This window comes from Bombina bombina, chromosome 7, assembly GCF_027579735.1.
Source record: "Bombina bombina isolate aBomBom1 chromosome 7, aBomBom1.pri, whole genome shotgun sequence".
Taxonomy (NCBI): domain Eukaryota; kingdom Metazoa; phylum Chordata; class Amphibia; order Anura; family Bombinatoridae; genus Bombina; species Bombina bombina.
The window spans coordinates 473,063,854-473,084,327 of NC_069505.1; the positions used below are offsets into that span (position 1 = coordinate 473,063,854).

The window sequence follows — 20,474 nt, forward strand, 5'->3', positions numbered from 1 at the left end:
TTAAAGCTCTTAAGCTAGCTAACGCATTTGTTTCTGATGCCGTTGTACATTTAACCAAACTAACGGCTAAGAACTCCGGATTCGCCATCCAGGTGCGCAGAGCGCTATGGCTTAAATCCTGGTCAGCTGACGTGACTTCTAAATCTAAATTGCTTAATATTCCTTTCAAAGGGCAGACCTTATTCGGGCCCGGCTTGAAAGAAATTATTGCTGACATTACCGGAGGTAAGGGTCATACTCTTCCTCAAGACAGGGCCAAATCAAAAGCCAAACAGTCTAATTTTCGTGCCTTTCGTAACCTCAAGGCAGGAGCAGCATCAACTTCCTCCGCTCCAAAACAGGAAGGAACTGTTGCTCGTTACAGACAGGGCTGGAAAGCTAACCAGTCCTGGAACAAGGGCAAGCAGGCCAGAAAACCTACTTCTGCCCCTAAGACAGCATGAAGAGAGGGCCCCCTATCCGGAAACGGATCTAGTGGGGGGCAAACTTTCTCTCTTCGCCCAGGCTTGGGCAAGAGATGTCCAGGATCCCTGGGCGTTGGAGATCATATCTCAGGTATATCTTCTGGACTTCAAAGCTTCTCCTCCACAAGGGAGATTTCATCTTTGAAGGTTATCAGCAAACCAAATAAAGAAAGAGGCATTTCTACGCTGTGTACAAGACCTCTTAGTAATGGGGGTGATCCACCCAGTTCCGCGGACGGAACAAGGGCAAGGATTTTACTCAAATCTGTTTGTGGTTCCCAAGAAAGAGGGAACCTTCAGACCAATCTTGGACCTAAAAATCTTAAACAAATTCCTAAGAGTTCCATCATTCAAAATGGAAACTATTCGAACCATCCTACCCATGATCCAAGAGGGTCAGTATATGACCACAGTGGACTTAAAGGATGCCTACCTTCACATACCGATTCACAAAGATCATTATCGGTACCTAAGATTTGCCTTTCTAGACAGGCATTACCAGTTTGTAGCTCTTCCCTTCGGGTTAGCTACGGCCCCGAGAATTTTTACAAAGGTTCTGGGCTCACTTCTGGCGGTGCTAAGACCGCGAGGCATAGCGGTGGCTCCGTACCTAGACGACATTCTGATACAAGCGTCAAGTTTTCAAATTGCCAAGTCTCATACAGAGATAGTTCTGGCATTTCTGAGGTCGCATGGGTGGAAGGTGAACGTGGAAAAGAGTTCTCTATTACCACTCACAAGGGTTCCCTTCCTAGGGACTCTTATAGATTCTATAGAGATGAAAATTTACCTGACGGAGTCCAGGTTATCAAAACTTCTAAATGCTTGCCGTGCCCTTCATTCCATTCCACACCCGTCAGTAGCTCAGTGCATGGAAGTAATCGGCTTAATGGTAGCGGCAATGGACATAGTACCATTTGCGCGCCTGCATCTCAGACCGCTGCAATTATGCATGCTAAGTCAGTGGAATGGGGATTACTCAGATTTGTCCCCTCTACTAAATCTGGATCAAGAGACCAGGGATTCTCTTCTCTGGTGGCTTTCTTGGCTCCATCTGTCCAAAGGGATGACCTTTCGCAGGCCAGATTGGACGATTGTAACAACAGATGCCAGCCTTCTAGGTTGGGGCGCAGTCTGGAACTCCCTGAAGGCTCAGGGATCGTGGACTCAGGAGGAGAAACTCCTCCCAATAAATATTCTGGAGTTAAGAGCAATATTCAATGCTCTTCTAGCTTGGCCTCAGTTAGCAACACTGAGGTTCATCAGATTTCAGTCGGACAACATCACGACTGTGGCTTACATCAACCATCAAGGGGGAACCAGGAGTTCCCTAGCGATGCTGGAAGTCTCAAAGATAATTCGCTGGGCAGAGTCTCACTCTTGCCACCTGTCAGCGATCTATATCCCAGGCGTGGAGAACTGGGAGGCGGACTTTCTAAGTCGCCAGACTTTTCATCCGGGGGAGTGGGAACTTCATCCGGAGGTCTTCGCTCAACTGATTCATCGTTGGGGCAAACCAGAACTGGATCTCATGGTGTCTCGCTAGAACGCCAAACTTCCTTGTTACGGATCCAGGTCCAGGGACCCGGGAGCGGCGCTGATAGATGCTCTAGCAGCCCCTTGGGTTTTCAACATGGCTTATGTGTTTCCACCATTTCCGCTGCTACCTCAACTGATTGCCAAGATCAAACAGGAGAGAGCATCAGTGATTCTGATAGCGCCTGCGTGGCCACGCAGGACCTGGTATGCAGACCTAGTGGACATGTCGTCCTGTCCACCATGGTCTCTACCTCTGAGGCAGGACCTTCTAATTCAGGGTCCTTTCAACCATCCAAATCTAATTTCTCTGAGGCTGACTGCATGGAGATTGATCGCTTGATTCTATCAAAGCGTGGCTTCTCGGAGTCGGTTATTGATACCTTAATACAGGCTCGGAAACCTGTTACCAGAAAAATTTACCATAAGATATGGCGTAAATATTTATATTGGTGCGAATCCAAGAGTTACTCATGGAGTAAGGTTAGGATTCCTAGGATATTGTCTTTTCTACAAGAGGGTTTAGAAAAGGGCTTATCTGCTAGTTCGTTAAAGGGACAGATTTCTGCTCTGTCTATTCTTTTACACAAACGTCTGGCGGAAGTTCCAGACGTTCAGGCTTTTTGTCAGGCTTTGGCTAGGATTAAGCCTGTGTTTAAGACTGTTGCTCCGCCGTGGAGCTTAAACTTAGTTCTTAAAGTTCTTCAAGGTGTTCCGTTTGAACCCCTTCATTCCATTGATATTAAGCTGTTATCTTGGAAAGTTCTGTTTTTGATGGCTATTTCCTCGGCTCGAAGAGTCTCTGAGTTATCTGCCTTACATTGTGATTCTCCTTATCTGATTTTCCATTCAGACAAGGTAGTTCTGCGTACTAAACCTAGGTTCTTACCTAAGGTAGTTTCTAACAGGAATATCAATCAAGAGATTGTTGTTCCATCATTATGTCCTAACCCTTCTTCAAAGAAGGAACGACTTTTGCATAATCTGGACGTAGTCCGTGCCCTGAAGTTCTATTTACAGGCAACTAAAGATTTTCGTCAAACTTCTTCCCTGTTTGTCGTTTACTCTGGTCAGAGGAGAGGTCAAAAAGCTTCGGCTACCTCTCTCTCCTTTTGGCTTCGTAGCATAATACGTTTAGCCTATGAGACTGCTGGACAGCAGCCTCCTGAAAGAATTACAGCTCATTCCACTAGAGCTGTGGCTTCCACCTGTGCCTTTAAGAATGAGGCCTCTGTTGAACAGATTTGCAAGGCTGCGACTTGGTCTTCGCTTCATACCTTTTCAAAATTTTACAAATTTGACACTTTTGCTTCTTCGGAGGCTGTTTTTGGGAGAAAGGTTCTACAGGCAGTGGTTCCTTCCGTTTAAAGTTCCTGCCTTGTCCCTCCCATCATCCGTGTACTTTAGCTTTGGTATTGGTATCCCATAAGTAATGGATGACCCGTGGACTGAATACACTTAACAAGAGAAAACATAATTTATGCTTACCTGATAAATTTATTTCTCTTGTAGTGTATTCAGTCCACGGCCCGCCCTGTCTTTTTTTTGAGGCAGATCTAAATTTTAATTAAAACTTTAGTCACCACTGCACCCTATGGTTTCTCCTTTCTTGTCTTGTTTCGGTCGAATGACTGGATATGACATGTGAGGGGAGGAGCTATATAGCAGCTCTGCTTGGGTGATCCTCTTGCAACTTCCTGTTGGGAAGGAGAATATCCCATAAGTAATGGATGACCCGTGGACTGAATACACTACAAGAGAAATATATTTATCAGGTAAGCATAAATTATGTTTTTTTTTATTTGATCTCATTTGGCGGTGAAATGGTGGCATGAAATATACCAAAATGGGCCTAGATCAATACTTTGGGATGTCTTCTAAAAAAAAATATATACATGTCAAGGGATATTCAGGGATTCCTGAAAGATATCAGTGTCCCAATGTAACTAGCGCTAATTTTGAAAAAAAGTGGTTTGGAAATAGAAAAGTGCTACTTCTACTTATTGCCCTATAACTTGCAAAAAAAGCAAAGAACATGTAAACATTGGGTATTTCTAAACTCAGGACAAAATTTAGAAACTATTTAGCATGGGTGTTTTTTGGTGGTTGTAGATGTGTAACAGATTTTGGGGGTCAAAGTTAGAAAAAGTGTTTTTTTTTCCATTTTTTCCTCATATTTGATAAAAAAAAAGTTTTATAGAAATTATAAGATATGATGAAAATAATGGTATCTTTAGAAAGTCAATTTAATGGCGAGAAAAACGGTATATAATATGTGTGGGTACAGTAAATGAGTAAGAGGAAAATTACAGCTAAACACAAACACCGCAGAAATTTAAAAATAGCCCTGGTCCTTAAGGGAAAGAAATTGAAAAATGGCCTTGTCCTTAAGGAGTTAATAACTAAATAATTCCTATTTAAGACTAAATATTATATAAACCCTAAGCTAGCTTCGATATGACTAATAGTTACATTGTAGCTATCTTAGGTTTTATTTTTATTTCACAGGTAAGTTTGTATCTATTTTAACTAGGTAGAATAGTTTGTAAATAGTTAAAAATAAATAAATAAAATAGTTTAAAATAAATGAATAAAATAAATACAAATTTACCTGTAAAATAAAACCTAACCTGAGTTACAGTAACGCCTAACATTACACTAAAATTAAATTAATAAAATACATTTATCTAAATTATAAAAAAATAATAAACACTAAATTACACAAAAAAAATGGAATATTAAAAAAAAATGAATTACTCCTAATCTAATAGCCCTATCAAAATAAAAAAGCCCCCCCAAAATAATAAAACCCCTAGCCTACACTAAACTGCCAATAGCCCCTAAAAGTGCCTTTTGCGGGGCATTGCCCCAAAGAAATTGGCTCTTTTATCTGTAAAAAAAAATACAAACAACCCCCCCAAATAAAAACCTACCTAAAAAAAACTTAGCTCCCCATTGCCCTGAAAAGGGTATTTGGATGGGCATTGCCCTTAAAAGGGCATTTAGCTCTTTTACAGGGCCCAAAGTCCCTAATCTAAAAATAAAACCCACCCAATATACCCTTAAAAAACCTAACACTAACCCCCGAAGATCCACTTACAGTTTTTGAAGACCGGACATCCATCCTCATCCAGCCGGGAGAAGTCTTCATCTAAGCGGCAAGAAGTCATCCTTCCGACGCGGAGCAGCTCCATCTTCAAGACATCCGGCGCGGAGCATCCTCTTCATACGGTCCCAGCCATACACTGAAGGTTCCCTTTAAGGGATCTTTTACAGGTAAAAGAGCTGATTTCTTTGGGGCAATGCCCCAAAGGGCTATTGGTAGTTTAGTGTAGGCTAGGGGTTTTATTATTTTGGGGGGGCTTTTTTATTTCGAATGGGCTATTAGATTAGGAGTAATTCTTTTTTTTTTTTATAATTTCTTTTTTTATTTTGTGTAATTTAGTGTTTATTATTTTTTGTAATTTATTTAATTTTAGTGTAATGTTAGGTTTAACTGTAAAACAGGTTAGGTTTTATTTTACAGATAAATTTGTATTTATTTTTACTAGGTAGTTAGTAAATAGTTAATAACTATTTACTAAATAATCAACCTAGTTAAAATAAATACAAACTTACCTGTGAAATAAAACATAAGCTAGATACAATATAACTATTAGTTATATTGTAGCTAGCTTAGGTTTTATTTTACAGGTAAGTATTTATTTTTAAATAGGAATCATTTAGGTATTAAATGTAATTTTTATTTAGAATTATTTTAATTATGTTAAAGTTAGTGGGTGTTAGGAGTTAGGGTTAGGTTTAGGGGTTAATAACTTTAGTATAGTGGCGGCGACATTGGGGCAGCAAATTAGGGGTTAATAAGTGTAGCTAGCTGGTGGCGATTTTGGGGGCAACAGATTAGGGGTTAATAACAGTAATGTAGGTTGCGGCGATGTTAGGGACAGCAGATTAGGGGTTAATAAGTGTAAGTAGGTGGCGACGACATTGGGAGCAGCAGATTAGGGGTTAATAATATTTAACTAGTGTTTGCGATGCTGGAGTGCGCCAGTTTAGGGGTTAATATGTTTATTATAGTGTCGGCAATGTCCGGAGAGGCAGATTAGGGGTTAATAATTTTATTTTAGTGTTTGCGATGCGGGAGGGCCTTGGTTTAGGGGCTAATAGGTAGTTTATGGGTGTTAGTGTACTTTGTAACACTTTAGTTATCAGTTTTATGGTACAGCTTTGTAACATAAAACTCATAACTACTGACTTTCAGGTGGCGGTACAGATCTTGTAGTTATAGGTTGTAGTTATAGGCCGGACAGGCAAACTCGTAATACCGGTGCTGTGGAAGTCCCATTGAAAAATAATCTTTTGAAAGGTGCGGTAGTTACGTTGCTTTACGGCCAAAAAGGTGTGCGATACAGCTGTACCTACAAGACTCGTAATACCAGCGGTAGTGAAAAAGCCATAACGCTGCTTTTTCACCATAACGCAAAACTCGTAATCTAGCCGACTGTCAGCTCTTAAAAAAATGTTCTATGTTTTGCCAAAGTTAACTGCTGCTTGTGGTTTCCATAGGATAGTGTGAAGTAGTGTTTAGTGTCACTGCTCCCACGCCTCCCCTTATATTCTCTAGGGAGGCCGCCTCTGAAAACCACTGACGTAGGCTAATGTCACATGACATGAGCTGGTTTACTGTAAAGTAAATAGACTAGATAACAGGAATCAGATTTGCTCATGCTCAGATTAGTCAGAATGTAACCAACTTGTCAGCTCTCATATCACAATGGGTGCAGGGTTATACTGAAAGCAGAAATGTAAGCTTAGGAGCAAGGACCATTTTTGGTTCAGAAGCCTGTGTAGCGCTTGCTGATTGGTGGCTAAACGTAGAGCTATACAGGGTGCTGAACCAAAAATAGGCCTGCTCCTAAGCTTACATTCCTGCCTTTTCAAATAAAGAAACCCAGATAACGTAGAAAAATTAATAGGAGTAAATTTAGAAAGTTGATTAAAATTGCTGCTGTATCTGAATCATGAAAGAAAAAATGTGGCTTTCATATCCCTTTAAGTTCTGTTATAATATATTATTCACTTACACGAAAAAACTGTGTAAACCCTTTTGGAATTAGCTGGATTTCTGCATTGATTACTCGTAACGTGTGGTCTGATCTTCATCTAAGTCACAATTATAGACCAACACAATCTGACAAAACTAATAAGACATAAACTTTCCAAAACACAAATCTTCTTTTCTTTCCTATGGCATGGAGAGTCCACTGATTCCAATTACTAGTGGAAATTCAACTCCTGGCCAGCAGGAGGAGGCAAAGAGCACCCCAGCGGAGCTGTTAAGTGTAACTTCCCTTACCCATAATCCCCAGTCATTCTCTTTGCCTCTGTCAATGGAGGTTGTGCGAAGTTGGTGTCTGAAGATATTTATCCATTTATGGGTACTTTTCCCTGCAAGCAAGGATTGGTGCTATGCTGTGTCCATGTCAATCTCTTTAGTAAGAGTCTTGGTGGCTTTTAGCATTTGGACAGCGAGGTAGTCTTTGCTTAAACTTCTAACATTATTGCTACCCCTATGATAGAAAGCCAGAGTTGGTTACTCTGCTCTTTCTCAGTCTACAGGTCCCTGGCAGAAGTGGAGGAATCTGTCACACCTTAGAAGCCATTCCCAGCCTGACAGCAGGATCCACAGGTAAGTGCTCACTCTAAGGGTTAATCTCTACGTGAAATATTATTCTTGGGACTTATCTCTTTATTAAGAGAGATTTTTTTTTTATCAAAGATATTATTGGGAGCTCTGCATACCATTTAAAGAGGGTGTTATGAGGCTGACAGATATTTAAGTGAAAAAGGAATTTTTAAATTTAATTTTTCATGGGCTTTGAGAGATCTTTTATTTATTGGGGCATATAAACATCATTATGAAGATAGCATTCATTTGGAAGAGGGATAGTTCATTTTCGGGTGTAAAACGAATCCCTATGCTTTCTTTCGTGCCATTTTTTAACTTGTGGCACAGTTTATTTTAGTTGCGGTCACGTGACCGCTTCTCCGCACTTCCGTTTAATCGGCTTCTTCAATCAGAGCGGAGTTTGCAGCGGCGTCTGCGGAGGTTTTCAGCTTATAATGGGAATCTACTATTTATCGTTTTCTCTGTTAGTGGGATAGCTCTTCTGGTGCAGGGAGTAGTAAGTCCTCAGCAGAGCTGAGGAATTACAGTGCTGATTTTTTTTAATTGTTATTACTTAATTAAAAAAATTAATTTGTACAAAATTATTTACATTTTTCATTTATTTTGTTATTTTCTTGTGGGACCGAGTTACTTTTTTTTTTTTTTTATATGAATCTTTTTTATTTAAGACAAAAGGAGATCATAGCAACAAAAAAAAGCTACATCAAAGTACAAATCCCATTTAACATAGATTTTTTTTTAACAGATTTCTCATATTATAAATAGATTTCAAGATATTACAAAATGAAAGAGGAGCTAAATGTAATTTTTTAAAGAAAACATTGATTATAAATTATACATTTACATGTAATAAATCTTATCTGTTGCTATCTTTTGTCTAATTATTTATGTATGCTTTAGGTCACCGTTCATCAGTCCTCAAGTACCCCTAACATGTCACATTTTCTTGATATCCTAACTAGAGCACAGGTCAAATAACATTTTGCTATTACTCTTCGCTTATTTTTCACCTCTTTCAAGATTACCCATAGTGCTGTTGGAGTGGTCTTTCCTGGATGTCAATTACTAGGGAGATTAGTAACAATCCTGAATTTTCTCCATTTGTTGACAATGTTTCTTAACAATCGATTGATGAACACCAAGGTTATTAACAATGTGTTTACAATCTTTATATATCTCTATAATGCATCTTCTAAGAGCCTATGAATGTTGTTGAGATAAAGGCATGGTTCACATTAACCAGTCTCTCTTGAGAAGAACAGATTTGTCAGTAACCAGGCTTTGTGTGCCTTTATCTAAAGATGGTGTTTAAGAAAAGGTGTACGGGTCATAGGTTCATCCTTTGTAGATAATTTAAAAAAACATTAATTTATTTTATTTTTTAACTTACCCCAGTTGGAATGTTTTTAAAAAAAAGATAGTTGTGGTATTCATAAATAATATTGTATTTCTTTCCAACAGGTAGATTCAAAGATTGCAGTGATCCTCAAAACCAGAGTGCAGATGCTTCGTATTTTGAAAAAGAAAGAAATCATGCCAAAAACTTATGTCCCCAATATCAGAAATGTTTTACCCAGAAAAAAAGTCTTATTGCAGATGAGAAAACATTTTCATGTTCTGAATGTGGGAAATGTTTTAATCTGAAATCTGTTCTTATTAGACATCAGAAAATCCATACAGGAGAGAAAGCATTTTCATGTTCTGAATGTGGGAAATGTTTTGCTCTGAAATCAAATCTTATTGTACATCAGACAATTCATTCAGGAGAGAAACCATTTTCTTGTTCTGAATGTGGGAAATGTTTGACTCAAAAAGCAAATCTTATCACTCATCAGAAAATTCATAAGGGAGAGAAAAAATTTTCATGTTCAGAATGCGGGAAATCTTTTACCTTAAAATCATATCTTATTACTCATCAGAAAATTCATACGGGAGAGAAAGAATTCTCGTGTCATGAATGTGGGAAATGTTTTACTCGTAAATCACATCTCCTTACTCATCAAAAAATTCATATAGGGGAGAAAAAATTTTCATGTGCTGAATGTGGGAAATGTTTTATTCTAAAATCACACCTTGATAGACATCAGACAACTCATACAGGAGAGAAAGCATTTTCATGTTCTGATTGTGGGAAATATTTTACTCAAAAATCACATCTTATTACTCATCAGAAAATTCATACAGGAGAGAAAAAATTTTCATGTTCAGAATGTGGGAAATGTTTTTTTCGGAAATCACAACTTCTTACTCATCAGACAATTCATACAGGAGAGAAAGCATTTTCATGTTCTGATTGTGGGAAATATTTTACGCTAAAATCTGCTCTTATTAGACATCAGAAAATTCATACAGGGGAGAAAGCATTTTCATGTTCTGAATGTGGAAAATGTTTTTCTCGGAAATCACATCTTATTAGACATCAGACAAGTCATACAGGAGAAAAAGCATATGCATGTTCTGACTGTGGGAAATGCTTTACTCGGAAATCAACTCTTATTACTCATCAGAAAATTCATATAGGAAATATATCAAGTTAAACTTAAAGGGACACTGAACCCAAATTTTTTATATCGTGATTCAGATAGAGCATAACATTTTAAGCAACTTTCTAATTTACTCCTATTATCAATTTTCTTCATTCTCTTGCTATCTTTATCTGAAAAATAATGCATCTAAGCTTTTTTTTTTTTTGGTTCAGAACTATGGGCAGCACTTTTTTATTGGTAGATTAATTTATCCACCAATCAGCAAGAACATCCCAGGTTGTTCACCAAAAATGGGCCGGCATCTAAATTTACATTTAGATACCAAGAGAATGAATACAATTTGATAATAGGAGTAAATTAGAAAGTTGCTTAAAATTTCATGCTCTATCTTAATCACGAAAGAAAAAGTTTGGGTTCAGTGTCACTTTAAGAATGTTGAAGTTTGGAACTATGGAAACCTCAGAGAACACGTGTCAGAGCTAACACTCTAATAATTGTTAAAGAACCAATATAGTCAAAAACAAATGTGTACTTTTTAAATAAAGCATTAAATATTGGTACATTTTGCAAAAGTTGTATATTACATATTTTGCCACTAAAGCTTTTAAAAGTAAGAAAAACCTTGCAGTGGGTTCACTGCTTACAAATAGAAATCTATCTCTTTACACACTGCACTGTAAAATATGATTCTGGCCTGGATTAATGTGTTAGAGCAGAGAGATAGGCATGTTTGGGATTTTAGCTGTTTAGTTTGTTTCATTGTTGCTTTAAAGTCCTGGCTTGATCCAGATTGTTGATGATTACTTTTAAAGAGACAATAAACACCTTGTAATTACTAGATATTTATGTTGTGTTGCTATAGAAAAACATACCAGACAATTCTTAAAGGGACAGTTTACTAAAAAAAATGTCTCCCCTCTAATTTGTTCACAATGATCCATTTTACCCGCTGGAGTCTATTAAATTGTTTACAAGTATTTCCATTATTCTTATATTGGCATTTGAAATAGTTTATTTAGCCTGTAATGTCCCCACATATTCTAAAAGTTTTTGGCCTTAAGGCCAAGCTGTGTTAACACAGCCAGCAGAATGAATTACTCTCCCAGTGGGTTATAGAAGAGATAAGGTAATAAAATGTTAATTTTTCATTGTTCTCTCCAAGTATTGGTGAATGGTTTATGGACAGATAACATAAAGAAGCAATTATATGTTCACAATGTGATAAAGTAATGAAATCTGATTATACCTACAAGATATAGGATACAGACACATGTATATGTACACAGTGTGATACAGTAATGAGATCTGATTATACCTACAGATATAAGATACAGACACATGTACCTGTATATGTACACAATGTGATAAAGTAATGAGATCTGATTATACCTACAAGCTCAACCCATTTTATTAGGTTGTGGCTACAAAACACAAAACCAGCTAATTCATATACACAAATAAACCTTCAAAAGCAAATCTCATACATTTTATACTCTGCAGATGGTAAAAAAGTAATTGGAAACACATTTAAGGAACAACAATTTTATAGTATACTGTCATTGAGTTTTTTTAAAACAAATTAAAATCCTGTTTATTTTTTTCTACTGTCACTATTGCCCTATTTCTAAATAACAACTATGGACATAAAATGGGCCTTTGGTCTTATATCTTTAAGATGGTAAAGGGAATTGAAAATTGTTTTTTAGGTTAATGTTACCAGAGAAGGTAGGAGCTGAAACTCTATTAATGTAGCAAGTCAAGGTGGTTTCCTACCTCCTCTGGCTGTTTTGTGTATTGAGGGAGGGTGATATTAACCCCTTAGTGACCACAGCACTTTTCCATTTTCTTACAGTTTGGGACCAGGGGTATTTTTACATTTCTGCTGTGTTTGTGTTTAAATGGACTTTCTAATGATACCATTTTTACCTCATATCTTATAATTTACTATACAATATGATGGTAAAAATTGAAAGAAAAAAAAAAACACACAGTTTTTCTAACTTTGACCCCCAAAATCTGTTACACATCTTTTAGTAGACAACTCAAAGTATTGTGTATATAAAACAAAAAAGAAGACAAAGCAGGGTCAATAACCCTATAGGAGGCTCTATATATGAAGCCACAATACCTTAAATGGATATGCAGACTCTCGTAAGATTAGAGGTGAATATATACAAACATAAATTAATACAAATGGATATCTCTTTAACAGACCCAATGTCTTAAGCACTAGGCCAAACAATAGATGCTTCAGTATAGTCACCCAGTCCCAAGGACAGTCCTTGTGGTATGATGGATATCCTGAATATAGTAGATAAAAAGGATGGAGTAATAATCCGTGGAAGGGAGGCAGCACTCTAACTTCACCACAAAGGGTCAGCAGCTCTGTAACAACAAGCAAAGGAGAGAGGTGCCGTATGTGTGAATCAATCGCCAATAGATGCAGGCTGGTTTTCAACAGCAGATGAGCTAGCTGAACCAAGGCGATTATTGGAATCACAGGTATTGTCAAGGTAAATGTAAAGATTAATACATATATATATATATTATTATATATTTGACTAATCAATTCCAAATGATTCATTCATTCAGAAAAATTTACTTGAAACCCATAGTCAGTCCTCCCCCACTTCTCATTTCAAAAGAGACATTTCTAGCTAGGGTGTGAAAATGAAGTCCATATCAGATTTTCTTCTGACACTAAAGCATTTGGCCATAAACCCCTCTCTTGCTCATCAAAAGACAGTTGACCTAGTTAATCTCAGACTGTCATTTCAAAGAAAGACAAATTGTTTCAAAAGAAATGGCCATATTTATTTTGTATATCATAAATCTTGGATCAAACATGAAGTTTCCCTTTCTTTATTAACAGAACATCTGAGAGCCAGAGTGTCAGATAAATGACCCCATACAGGGATACACAGACAGAATGTCTGGAATTTTTATTTCAGGCCTAATGAGATTTGTGGGGAGGAGCAGTGTTGGTTGAAAAAATGACTGTTGCCATGTGTAAATTGTCCCCTGGGAACTTTTCCATGTGCAGAGAACAGACAAATTAACATTTACAATTCCCTGTATGGCATTAATAAAAATATATTATTCTTGAAAAAGGAATGATGCAAATGTTTCATGTGTGTGTTTGAAATAATTCAAATAACCCATATATGTATATATATTGAGCTGGGACATATTATATTTAAGGGGTAATTGCTGTATTGAATATATATATATGGAAAATAAATTCAAATCTGTAATAAACTGAATGGAAATTGTAATAATCCCATGTTTGGAATATATATATATATATATATATATATATATATATATATATATATATATATAACATGTTTTTCCAGATGGAGCTAAAAGATGATAAATACAAGATACTGCATAGAAATTAATGTGTGTGTGTGTATATATATATATATGTATATATATGCGTGTGTGTGTGTGTATATATATATATATATATATATATATATATATATATATATATATATATTGTCAGCCGCTCTGGAATCAATCCGGGATGTAACCCAACTGCTAGCGTGAATTGAAAGCACACGCTAGCACACTGAGAAATATCCAGGACGTGACCCACTCAGGAAGCAGATTAGAAGATAACAAAAATGAATATTGTTCCAGAATGCAGGAAAGCCACAAAGGATAAAACGTCCCTTTAAGTAGTACAAAGAACAAAAAGGAAATGCTCTTACTTTGAAGCTTCTGAAAAAGGTCCTCTTTAGCAGGCTTGTAAAACAAAGGAAAAGTTCTCTTTTGCAGCTTGTAAAAGTATAATGTCCCTTTAAGCAGGTTTATAACAAACAGAAAGGCAAAGTTCTCTTTTGCAGCTTGTAAAAGTAAATGTCCCTTTTAAGCAGGTGTATAACAAACAGAAAGGCAAAGTTCTCTTTTGCAGCTTGTAAAAGTATAATGTCCCTTTAAGCAGGTTTATAACAAACAGAAAGGCAAAGTTCTCTTTTGCAGCTTGTAAAAGTAAATGTCCCTTTTAAGCAGGTGTATAACAAACAGAAAGGCAAAGTTCTCTTTTGCAGCTTGTAAAAGTAAATGTCCCTTTTAAGCAGGTGTATAACAAACAGAAAGGCAAAGTTCTCTTTTGCAGCTTGTAAAAGTAAAATGTCCCTTTAAGCAGGTCTTGTTTAACAAAGAATAGGTTTAAAGGTAAAGGCCAAAGCAAGGTCAGGCAGGCAGAAGTCGGCATCCAAATATCAGCAAAAGGTATAGGCAAAAGACAGGGTCAGGCAAGCAGAAGTCGGCATCCAAGTGTCAGCAAAAGGGTAATAGCTACAGGCAAGGTCAGGCAGGCAGAAGTCAATGTCCAAATATCAGCAAGTAGGGATTAGGCAAGAGGCTTGGTCAGGCAGGCAGAAGTCGGTACACAGAAGAATAAAACTGATATGGTACTCACAATCCAGGGAAACAAACAAACGGGCCCAGATTCAGATCTCCCGCCGAGATTTAAAGGGCAGGAGCGTAACCGTCATCAGAGGGGTGTGAGAGAAAGCGTCATGTTGCTAAGCAACATGACGTCAGAGACACAGAGGAGTTCCGGGAGCCGCGGCGACACGGCGATGAACGGAAGCGCTCATGACAGCACCCCCTCCTCAAGGGCCCCTCCGGGGGACAGGACCAGGTCTATCAGGATGAGTCTTGTGGAAGGTCTTGACCAATATTGGAGCATTTACTTGATGAGCAGGTTCCCAAGAACGTTCCGTGACTGGATAACCCTTCCAATGAATGAGATAATACAATTTCTTGCCCCGCAATTTGGAATCTAGAATATGGCTGATCTCAAACTCAGGATGTCCATGCACCAATAACGGTGGAGGTTTAGAAAAAGGCTTAGAATACCTGTTAATCATCACAGGTTTTAAAAGAGAAACATGGAATACCGGATGGACTTTGAGAGACTTGGGTAAAGCTACCCGATAAGCAGTGGAACATACCTGACCCAGTATTCGGAAAGGACCCACATATCGTGGTCCCAATTTGTTAGAAGGTTGTTTCAGGCGAAGAAATCGAGAGGAAATCCAAACTTTATCACCAGGGCGATATTTGGGAGCCTTTTTCCGTCGAAGATCCGAAAAGAACTTGTAACGTCTAGAAGTTACAGAAAGAATACGATGTATCTTCTGCCAATGTCGAGTTAATCTTCGGGCTGTAAGATCAGAAGCAGGATTCACTGTGGAGGAAGTATGCAAAGGGAACGTCCTAGGCTGATATCCGTAAGCTGCATGAAAAGGAGAAGTCTGAAGGGAGGAATTGTACCGGGCATTATGGGCCAATTCAGCCAAAGGAAGGTAAGAAGTCCAGTTAGAATGATAATGATCCACATAATGTCTAAAATATGTTTCAAGACACTGGTTTACTCTTTCAGTCTGACCATTCGATTGTGGGTGGTGAGAAGTAGAGAGAGATATAGTAGTACCAAAATGTTTACAAAGTGACCTCCAAAATCGAGAAACGAATTGTACCCCTCTATCTGAAACAATATCAAGAGGAAATCCATGGATTCTTACAATATGTAGAATAAAAAGTTCAGAGAGTCTTTTGGCAGATGGTAATCCTGGCAAGGGTACAAAATGAGCCGTCTTAGTGAACCTGTCGACCACCACCCAGATAGTATTGTTCCCAGTGGACAAGGGAAGATCGGTAATAAAGTCCATGGATACATGAGTCCAAGGCTGGTGAGGTATAGGCAATGGTTGGAGTAATCCTGAAGGAAGTTGGCGTGGAGTTTTGTTCATGGCACATTGTGTGCATACTGAGACGTAATCCTTCACATCTTGAGAGAGTGTAGGCCACCAGACATGTTGTTTGAGGTTTCGAGTGGTAATACTGATGCCAGGATGTCCAGAAAGGGGACTATCATGAGCCCAAAATAAAATCTTGGAACGAAGGCGTTCAGGAACAAAGAGTAAACCATTGGGAGGTTTACAGGACAAAGGAAGACGCTCTTGAGCGGACTGTAATTCTTGTAACCAAGAAGTTGTTAACTGGGCAATGACTTCATGAGGTTGGAGAATGGTACCAGACTCAGGAACTGGGGTATCTTGAAATTGTCTGGAAAGTGCGTCTGCTTTAATATTTTTTGAACCAGGTATGTAAGACAAATTATAGTGAAACCGAGAGAAGAATAAGGACCAGCGTGCTTGCCTGGAATTTAGTCGTTTGGCTGTTTGGAGATACAGAAGGTTCTTATGATCAGTAAGTATAGTAAATGGCAAAGAAGTACCTTCCAGCCAATGTCTCCATTCATCCAATGCCATCTTGATGGCAAGCAACTCTTTATTCCCTACGTCATAGTTAAATTCGGAAGGAGTGAATTTTTTAGAGAAAAAAGCAACAGGATGAATCCTTCCAGTCTCTGGTATTCGTTGAGACAGAACCGCTCCAGCAGCAACAGAGGAAGCATCCACCTCCAGAATAAATTGAAACTCAGGATTTGGATGACGAAGGATAGGAGCTGAGGAAAAAGCTTCTTTGAGAGATTCAAAAGCTTCTATAGCCTCAGACGGCCATACTTTACAGTTTTGTCCTTTTCTTGTGAGAGAAGTAAGAGGAGAAGTAATAGTAGCAAAATTCTTGATGAACTTTCTGTAATAATTGGCGAAGCCTAGGAAACGTTGTAAAGCCTTCAAAGAATCAGGTCTAGGCCAATCCAAAATGGCAGAAAGTTTAGTAGGGTCCATTTCGAATCCAGATGCCGATATTACATAACCCAGAAAGGGTATGATTTTTTGATGGAAAGAACATTTCTCCAGTTTAGCAAACAGATGGAATTCTCTTAGACGTTGAAGTACTTTCTTGACGTGGTGCACATGATCTTGGTGGTTCTGAGAAAAAATTAAGATGTCGTCCAGGTATATGATAACAAAAATATTCAAAAAATCACGAAAGATCTCATTTACAAAATGCTGGAAAACCGCCGGAGCATTGCATAGCCCAAAGGGCATGACCAAATATTCATAATGCCCAAATCGAGTGTTAAAGGCAGTCTTCCACTCATCTCCTTTGCGTATACGGATCAAGTTGTATGCACCACGTAGGTCGAGTTTGGTGAAAATGGTGGCTCCCTGAAGATAAGTAAAAAGTTCAGGAATAAGGGGCAGAGGATAACTGTTCTTGATGGTAATCTGATTCAATCCACGATAATCAATACAGGGTCTTAATCCGCCATCCTTTTTTCCCACAAAAAAGAAACCAGCCCCTACAGGGGAAGAGGAGGGTCGAATAAATCCTCTAGCCAGATTGTCTTTTATATATTCTTCCAGAGCCATGTTTTCTGGTTTAGAAAGTGGATATGTTTTGCCTCGAGGATAGGCAGCCCCAGGAAGGAGGTCAATGGGACAATCAAAAGGGCGATGAGGAGGAAGACGTTCCGCTTCTTTTTTGGAGAAGACATCCACAAAGTCATGGTAATGCATAGGTAAGGATTCCGGAGTTTCAACTGTGAGAGCAATAGTGAGTGGTAACTTAGTAATCTCTTGAAGACATTTAGTCTGGCATGTAGATCCCCAGGAAGTGAGTTCACCGAAAGTCCAAGAAAAAATGGGATTGTGAATCTGGAGCCAGGGTAATCCCAAGATAATGGGAAATTGCGGAGTGGGAATGACATCGAAACAAATTGTCTCAGAATGAAGTATTCCTACGGTGAGGATTAAGGGTTGAGTAGAAAACTGAATGTATCCAGAACCCAAAGGATCTCCACTGACCGTAGAGACTGAAATGGAATACTCCTTCTTTAGTAAGGGTATAGAATGAGTAGAAACAAATGTAGAGTCAATGAACACACCTCCAGCACCAGAATCAATTAGGGCTTGGGTATAGATCTTCTTTTGTCCAATTAGAAGAGTTACTGGAACAAAGAGTTTCTTGTATAGGGAATGACCACTATTTTGGCTTAACTCAGTTCCCTGGACTAGAGTTAAGCCCTGGCTTTTACTGGCCTAGTAGGACAATCCCTTAATAAATGTCCTTTAAGGCCACAGTACAGACATAAGCCAAGAGTCCGTCTTCTTAAGCGTTCAGTCTCAGTTAATTTTATACTTCCTACTTCCATGGGTTCAGCCTGATCAGTAGTAGGAGAGGCTGGAGTGACTGGACTAGAAAAACGAGGAGCTAAACGAAAAGGAGTTCGAGTGGCAGTCCTCTGTGTTCTATCCTTTTCTTGTTGGCGTTCACGAAACCTGGCGTCGAGACAGATACAGAGATTTATTAAGGCTTCTAAGGACTCTGGAAGTTCACGATACACCAATTCATCCTTGAGACGCTCAGAAAGTCCTTTACGGAAAGCGGCTCTGAGTGCTCCCTGATTCCAAGTGGTTTCAGAGGCAAGGGTGCGGAACTCAATTGCATATTGAGAGACTGGTTGATTTCCTTGACGTAAATCCAGGAGAGTTGCTTCAGCAGCGGATGACCTTCCAGGTTTATCGAATACGTTTGAGAATGTAGATAGAAATGTATCAACATCCAACAGTATAGGATCATTCTTTTCTAGCAAAGGTGACACCCAAGCCAAGGCTTTTCCTTTCATTAAGGAAATAAGAAACGTGATTCTAGAAGAGGCAGTAGCAAAGAGAGTAGGGCTATTTCGGAAATGAAGACGGCATTGATTCAAAAAGCCTCTACATTCTTCAGGATTCCCATCATATTTATCCGGAAGAGGAATCCTGGGACTTAGTTGTACCTGAGACTGATTGTTAGGAATCGGAGGAGGTAATGCCTCAATCGGATTTGGATTGGGATTAGGATTGGGAGGTGCGGTAGCAACCAAATTTTGTAATAGAGCAGTAATTTGATCAAGTTTAGTGTCCAGAGACTGCAAGTGAGTGGCATGAGAACCCAAGAGCTGTCCCTGGTGAGCCACGGCCATAGATAATTCAGTGGGGTCCATTTTTATGGCCCGTTTGTAATGTCAGCCGCTCTGGAATCAATCCGGGATGTAACCCAACTGCTAGCGTGAATTGAAAGCACACGCTAGCACACTGAGAAATATCCAGGACGTGACCCACTCAGGAAGCAGATTAGAAGATAACAAAAATGAATATTGTTCCAGAATGCAGGAAAGCCACAAAGGATAAAACGTCCCTTTAAGTAGTACAAAGAACAAAAAGGAAATGCTCTTACTTTGAAGCTTCTGAAAAAGGTCCTCTTTAGCAGGCTTGTAAAACAAAGGAAAAGTTCTCTTTTGCAGCTTGTAAAAGTATAATGTCCCTTTAAGCAGGTTTATAACAAACAGAAAGGCAAAGTTCTCTTTTGCAGCTTGTAAAAGTAAATGTCCCTTTTAAGCAGGTGTATAACAAACAGAAAGGCAAAGTTCTCTTTTGCAGCTTGTAAAAGTATAATGTCCCTTTAAGCAGGTTTATAACAAACAGAAAGGCAAAGTTCTCTTTTGCAGCTTGTAAAAGTAAATGTCCCTTTTAAGCAGGTGTATAACAAACAGAAAGGCAAAGTTCTCTTTTGCAGCTTGTAAAAGTAAATGTCCCTTTTAAGCAGGTGTATAACAAACAGAAAGGCAAAGTTCTCTTTTGCAGCTTGTAAAAGTAAAATGTCCCTTTAAGCAGGTCTTGTTTAACAAAGAATAGGTTTAAAGGTAAAGGCCAAAGCAAGGTCAGGCAGGCAGAAGTCGGCATCCAAATATCAGCAAAAGGTATAGGCAAAAGACAGGGTCAGGCAAGCAGAAGTCGGCATCCAAGTGTCAGCAAAAGGGTAATAGCTACAGGCAAGGTCAGGCAGGCAGAAGTCAATGTCCAAATATCAGCAAGTAGGGATTAGGCAAGAGGCTTGGTCAGGCAGGCAGAAGTCGGTACACAGAAGAATAAAACTGATATGGTACTCACAATCCAGGGAAACAAACAAACGGGCCCAGATTCAGATCTCCCGCCGAGATTTAAAGGGCAGGAGCGTAACCGTCATCAGAGGGGTGTGAGAGAAAGCGTCATGTTGCTAAGCAACATGACGTCAGAGACACAGAGGAGTTCCGGGAGCCGCGGCGACACGGCGATGAACGGAAGCGCTCATGACATATATATATATATATATATACAAACGTTGCTAGAGAAGTGGAAACACAAAGATGCCCTCACTCCTCTAGACAGAATTACGCACACTCACAAAGTATTTTAAAAATGATATTGACTCAATCTATTTTAACTGAATAGTACGTACAGTTATTAGTTGCAAAAAGTAAGACTCAAATGTATATGAAATCACTCAATTCCCAATAATTCATAAACAAATAAAAATAATAATGTTAGATAAATAATAAAATAAATA

At 38.6% G+C, this 20,474-nt stretch overlaps 1 protein-coding gene across 4 annotated transcripts in view; it reads left to right on the forward strand.

Moving 5' to 3' along the window:
• The window catches only part of LOC128666758 (oocyte zinc finger protein XlCOF6.1-like), a 113,238-nt gene extending 102,650 nt beyond the window's left edge, over positions 1-10,588 (forward strand). For 3 of the 4 annotated variants that reach the window (XM_053721529.1, XM_053721531.1, XM_053721530.1), the window contains one exon: positions 9,151-10,588. In XM_053721529.1, the coding sequence (XP_053577504.1) occupies positions 9,151-10,226 (1,076 nt within the window). In that variant the 3' untranslated portion in view covers positions 10,227-10,588. The remainder of the gene's footprint in view (positions 1-9,150) is intronic. The other variant, XM_053721532.1, reaches the window with a different exon arrangement.
• The last annotated feature ends 9,886 nt before the right edge of the window (positions 10,589-20,474 follow it).